The sequence below is a fragment of the Watersipora subatra genome, chromosome 2 (assembly GCF_963576615.1).
Source record: "Watersipora subatra chromosome 2, tzWatSuba1.1, whole genome shotgun sequence".
Taxonomy (NCBI): domain Eukaryota; kingdom Metazoa; phylum Bryozoa; class Gymnolaemata; order Cheilostomatida; family Watersiporidae; genus Watersipora; species Watersipora subatra.
The window spans coordinates 21,568,203-21,574,675 of NC_088709.1; the positions used below are offsets into that span (position 1 = coordinate 21,568,203).

At 36.5% G+C, this 6,473-nt stretch overlaps 1 protein-coding gene across 1 annotated transcript in view; it reads right to left on the reverse strand.

Annotated features, from left to right (window-relative positions):
• LOC137387288 (uncharacterized) overlaps positions 1 to 6,069 on the reverse strand; it is a 28,262-nt gene extending 22,193 nt beyond the window's left edge. The window contains exons 1-3 of the mRNA XM_068073647.1: positions 5,988 to 6,069; positions 5,599 to 5,793; positions 572 to 1,064 (exon numbers count right to left, since the gene is read on the reverse strand). Of these exons, the coding sequence (XP_067929748.1) occupies positions 572 to 1,064; positions 5,599 to 5,793; positions 5,988 to 6,059 (760 nt within the window). The 5' untranslated portion in view covers positions 6,060 to 6,069. The remainder of the gene's footprint in view (positions 1 to 571; positions 1,065 to 5,598; positions 5,794 to 5,987) is intronic.
• Positions 6,070 to 6,473: the final 404 nt, after the last annotated feature.

Sequence of the window (6,473 nt, forward strand, 5' to 3'; positions counted from 1 at the left end):
ACTTTAATCCTTGCTCTGGTATGAAACAACATCAAGTGTATGAACAAAGAACTTGCATACATCCGAGGTTAAGCTTCGCCTGCTTCAGATGGAAAACTAAGTCAATGTTTTGACCAAAAAAATGGTGGTTTTTGTCATTCAGATGAGAGAGGCATGTTTCTCATCTCAAAAATGCAGTTTACCGAGAACGAATCATGAGTCCGTGGAGTGTTCAGTGACACCTTGTAAGTGCATACATTCTTGCCTTTCCTTTCAAAGAGTTACAAATAATTCCCTTCGTTCAAGATGAACTTATACAGAATTTGAGTAAATTTTATCAGAAAGTATCGGTTGTTTTTCTATCATTCGCGTTTTTGATGTTTGAAGTGGTCTGATTACCAGAATATTTCAAGATTAAAATCGACAAAACTTGATTGCGGTTAAAACGTTCATAAAGCCTATGCAATAGGTCTGCAATAGGGATAGGCGATGACTATCATCTATACCCTTAAATCACCTTGTGGACCCAAAGAAGAAAGAAAGACAAGGCCTCGTGTAACCTTTCACATGGCTATGAGAGGTAAGAGCATACCTATCGCTGTCTCAGAGGAGCTAGCAGTGTCTGTGTCAGAAACGGCAGCATTATCCTCTGTGACTGAATTCTTTGTTGGCAGAGCCTGCAGCACTTCCTCTCTGCTGACTTCATCTATGTTTGTCACGGGTGCTGCCCCTCCCGTTGAATTGATGGAAGATTTTCTGCTGTGACCATTAATTGTTGGCTTGGCTAGAGTTTCTCGAACGGATCTTTTGGGATCCCCATTCTCAGTTGACTCTGTTTGTGGGGGATTTGTGTAGTTTTTAATGCTAGTTCTCCGCGACTCCATAATAGATTTAAGTTCTGGATCGATATGATCTTCGTTATCAGGAATCTTTTTTCGCGTGACAACTCGAGTAACTTTTACTACTTTTCGTTTGGTAGTAGTTCCGAGTGATGACTTTCGTCGACCATCTCCTGTAGAGGTCGGTTTTGTGTCACTAATAACGATGTCTTTAGATGGCTTAGTCGAGTTTTGCATTTCGTTTTGCTGTAATGAGAAAAGGAGAAATGAAATTAGATTCCTCTACAAGGTCCCTTATCTAGAGCTTAAAGGGTGGTTGGTATTTGAGTCTCGATCAAACATTTGAGATAAATGCGAGCTTAGAAAGTGTTATGCATATACATTGCATACCAAGATAACGGAACCAGTGTCTGTTGATAGAACGCAAATGGATTAATTGTAACGAGGTAACTATTTGTATATGAATGAACATGTTTGAGAATAGAAGAATGATGAAATGCTTTTGTGCTCGCTGTCGACATAAACAGCTGTAGACTTATGACTAGCGACAGGACCCATGGCGACCGATGAAACTAACCAGTAACCATCTAAAAGGATGAGACACGCCATCTACAATATTATTTTACAATTTACAACAATATTGCAATATATTTCAAATTTTACTATATTTGTAAAATATTTTACCATCAATTTACAAATATATTACAATTTTAAAATGATTAATTCCCCATTAAAATAACAGCGTTCTTGAAACAGAATTGTTTAAGAAAGCTCAAGAGCTAAAAAAAGAATTTGGCTGAAACCGAGTCTTAGGAACCTGAGCTAAAGCTGAATGTACGTACAATAAGGTTTGAGTCAAGTACTTTACCTGTCACAATATATAAGCTGTGAAAGTTTGTTGAAATGCAACGACAAGATTATATAGACAAAACTATATGATATTCCGCTGGTTTACTACATAAATTCCTTTATTATGTCATCGCTTACCCATAGTACACGCAAAATTTACAGTTTATGATATAAAACTACGGGCAGCAAGCTTTTGGTCTATGGAAGAGGACTTATGCTTTAGAATCAATCCCAAAATTATAGATTCTTTCCTTCTCTTCCAGCATAAATATGTACCTTTTCAAGAAAAAAACAAAAATTTTGAATTTATATTTCAAAATTCTGAGCTCCTATGAAAAATTTTGAATTTTTCATAAGAGTTACAAAAGTTATCACTTGTTTGTGCTTATTAGAGAATTCATAACCATGGTGATCCCAAGGTGACCATTCATGGTGATATGCAACAGGGATATAATCACATGCGTGGGAATCCTTAATAACCTATTGAAAGCATAAGATGTAAATCTGTTTATAATACGTGTACATAGTATGGTACTGTTCTTTCTCACTGAACTCCAGTTACACCTGTTAGAGTCTAGTACTCCAGACTATTTAGTGAGTTGCTGAATTGTTGTGATTGTTAGCGCAGACACGAAGCTATAAGGTAAAACATAGTGCTTAGCATGAGAACCCATCCATGGACATGTTATTTATAGCTAAAAAAGGAGCTTGAAAAAAGACAACGTGGTGTGTGAATGATACTGTTGTAAACATGCTTACAGAACAGCCCATTCATATTGTTTGGAGTGTTTTGAAAATCTACCAAACACTATGGATGGTGAAAACATGTAGATGTTACAGACAATAATAGAAATAACTCAGTAATAATCTTTGAGTTACAATTAAACCTCTATTTGAACGCAACCTTTATTTTAGCGCCACCTCTAATAGAGCGCCACCATAAAAGAAGGTCTGAAAAATACACTGCCACCCTTTATTTGAATGCCACCTCTAATAAAGCACCACTCTAAGGGAAGGGTTAAAAAATAGAGCGCCAAAACGTTTAAATAAAGGTATTATGATAACTGTTCGCCTTTGATGAGGCATACATGCTGAAAAGCTGATAGAACAGGTTGTATGCCCTTCCTGTTCAAACTAAAGCCTGGTTCTCATATCGAATGCGAGACCATGGGGGTAATCTTGCATAGCCAAAACACTTGCTTCGCTAGGCTCGGCGGCTAATGTTCACATAAAGCTGCATCGCTAGTGATTCCGTAAAAATGGCTGCTAGCCATGCCATCTCGAAATGCTGACCTTCACATGTACATAGCATTTAGGAAAGGCTTTGCTTGCGGCTCTTCGAGAAAGTTGAACAGCGCTTAACTCTTGCGTTGACCGCTGGCAACTACCCACGGTACTCGGCATGTCCACATTTCATCACTGATAGCCCTGCGGTGCTGTCGCTAGTGCTTGCGGACTCTATGGGAACTAGGTTTAATAGCCATATTAGCGAGCTCCAGCAGAGACTGGAAAAACAGGCATGGCTCAATCATGATGAAATGCGAAGCGTATCGAGCAGTGGTTCTGTCAACACTCTTTTATGTCGCAGAGATTTGGACAATTCATCAAGTTCAGGTACAGAAGCTATTTGCAGTAATACTGAGAACTCGAGAGACATCATGAACATCAAGAAAAAGGACAAGACCACAACAACGGTATAAATCTTAAAACGGGCAGGACTATCATCAATGGCTGACACCCTTATTAAAAAATCCTCAGATGGTTGAGCCATGTACACAGAATAAAACAAGACCGGCACCCACATCAGCTGTTATAATTGAAACTATATGATGGTAAACAAAATAAAGGAAGGCCTAAACTTCACTATAAAGATGTAGCTAAGAGAAATTTAAAATGGAGGCAGATCAATATAAAGTCATGGCAGACGACTGCGGGTAATCAAGCTGATTGGAGATCTGCTATCAAATGCAACTCACAACCATAAACAGTCTTAGTCGTCCCGACTGACTGCGGGAGACAATTTATATGTTCCAGGCAATTGGACACGAACTTGTCAACAGTTAAGGCTCTGTAGACCACTAAGGCACTAACTCCTCCATTTCTTTATCAACTAACCTATCGAGGCTGCTAAGAACCTTGTGAAATGTAAACATTTGATATAAATTTCAGATCTAGAACCTATGTAGACAGTTACTTATCAGCCCTTCATATCGCAGGTTTGCACCATAGCTGCTACTAACAAAAATATAGAAGAAAACCGAAGTAGGTAAGAAGAACGCACTACTAGATAAGAAGACAAACACGCATAAGGTCAACTGAAAAGCCCATTGTTAACAGTTGAAAGGCCAAAATGTTAAAAAAGTTGAGGCATATAAACCATTGCAGACATGACCAAGTTGATTTTTCGGACTATGTTTTCTATGAAGAGGTTAATAAACTTTGCCACTTCCGATATAAGAAGGTTGTGTGGAAAATTATCTTGGCAACGCAAAAATTATTGTTTACATTCTCAATTTTATATATAACATGTCTTATGTATTTTTAGCAAAAGATACTTCGACTGTAGCCTGACTGACTATCATAGACAGACAGGAAGCAATTGAGGGGTGCAATCTGCTAAAAACTCATATCTCGTCTGAACCACCCTCAGCGAATAAATTCTCAAAACAGCCGGGACTAGCAGATGAGAACCTAAAAAAATATAGGTTGTGCACTGTTTTCTCATGGCACGTAGACTGAAATAAGTTGGAAACCTGTAATCGTCACATAAAAACTGAGCAGATAAACCATGAAAGATATTGAAACCTACAAACATTTAGCATAAGCGAAGTCGGAGGACGCAAAGATTTGAAAATACCATTCATTAGAATATGATGGGCTCAAAGGTGATGTAGAACAGCAATTAGTCAGAATGCTCAGCTTTTGCAACAAAAATAAAGCATTAGCTACATATCTTTGAATCGTTTTATATCAACCAATAAATGCGTATGTATTGAGTAATATCGCAAATTTTTGGTGTGTACTGATCCCATTAGAATGAATAATGATACTTAATAATCTCAAATGAATGGTCTAATTGTACTTCTTAAAACATTCATGTGTCGAAAAACAAAGCAAACATGTTTTTAATAATTCTGATTTATAATGTGAAGCTGCGTTGGTGCCGAGCCAGTTTCTTGTCTTCAGATGAACATAACAAGATGGAAAATACTCTCTCAAGACTGGCACTTGAGCTGATTGCAGTAAATGATTTGCTGTTATTTATTAAACAGAGTAGTAAGGGGAAAATGTACCAGTTACAGTTGCTACTTCAAAGTTGATCCTGTTTTGAGGTCTACTGTATAAACCCACGAGTCCTGACCTCTAAGGATCTTCTGTAGAATTGAACACATGCGATGATTATCTTCATCACTCTTGTTAAATCATGACAGAGGCGTGTTTACAAAATTGTTACGCATGCATCAAAACATGATTGTTGGTCAAGAAACACTGATTTTTGCAAAATTAGGAAAATATCATTGAAATTTTTTTCTTAAAAAATCATGACTTAAATTAATGATTTGTTTCTGGCCAACCCTGCTTAATAAAACAACTTTTGCACTCACAACTGAAAAAGTTCTCTATTAAGATTTTCAGTATGACTGAGTTGAAGTGAATCTCATCGTAACATTCAGAACACTATGAACTGTTGAACTAATGAAGGAAAGACAAAGAACATTGGCTAATGGGCATGAACGAGTATAGATTTTATAGATGTTAAAGATTGTTGGCTAAATGACTCGTTTAACAAAGATAAAAAAGCATTCATGAGCAGTTAGCCATATGAATCAAGTTTGCGGTTTTTAGTCTGATTGTTTCAGTACTTTCTGAATGGACAACATAAAAACTGTTTAAAAAATGCCTCAAAAGACGAAAGGCTATCTTGACATACCAGATTAAAGCAGAACATGTTTCTACTCATCAGCAATGTGAGCGTGTTTTGTGATTTGACGAGTTCACTTGAAACTTCTTTGAAATCAGCAGAGGCTTGATCCTTGATTAGATCAAGTCTAGCTGACAGCGAGTCAAACCGTGTCTGCTCTTTATCCATTTCTTGTATGATTTCATGCATTATTCCGATCACTTCCTGTAACAAAATTGCTGATTCTAATGATTCATTGAAAGCTTTCAGACATATAGGAAAGATGGAGTGTCCACGAAAAATATATTGTAGATACACATAAAATAATTATTTCAAACTTACTGTATACAGAGCATTGCATGTATAAATTGAATAAATCTTAACTTGAAATATGATATACCGGGTTAAAAAATAATTACCTGATCAGTCAGTTGGCCAATACTCGCTTCAAACTCAGCATCACTGGAATGCAAAAGCAGCCCGATACTCATAGTTGCAGTTGTTGTCTACAATAGAAATAGTTTGTAGGCTGAACAAAAACAATTATATAAAATAAATATAAATAAAACCAAATATATTGCTAAACAAACTAGAAAAACAGTTTGCTCAAATAACATCACTGCCATCTATTGAAAAAAAGAATCTATAATCTTTTTCAGTCAAGTTTTAATACAATGATTATTGCAATCAATTTAATAAATCTGTACAATAGTATCATTTCATGCAATAAAATAAACAAGGATATTTTATTAAAAGTAGTGCGCCAGCCCAATGTTACTGCCTTCTAATAGTTTAAAGAAAAGATGATTGTATGCTCATGGTAAAATCACAAGGCGTAGTTTAAAAGAAAGTCCCAAATGTACGAAATTGTCCAAAGGTAGAAATGGCGTCAAAGAATTCAACTA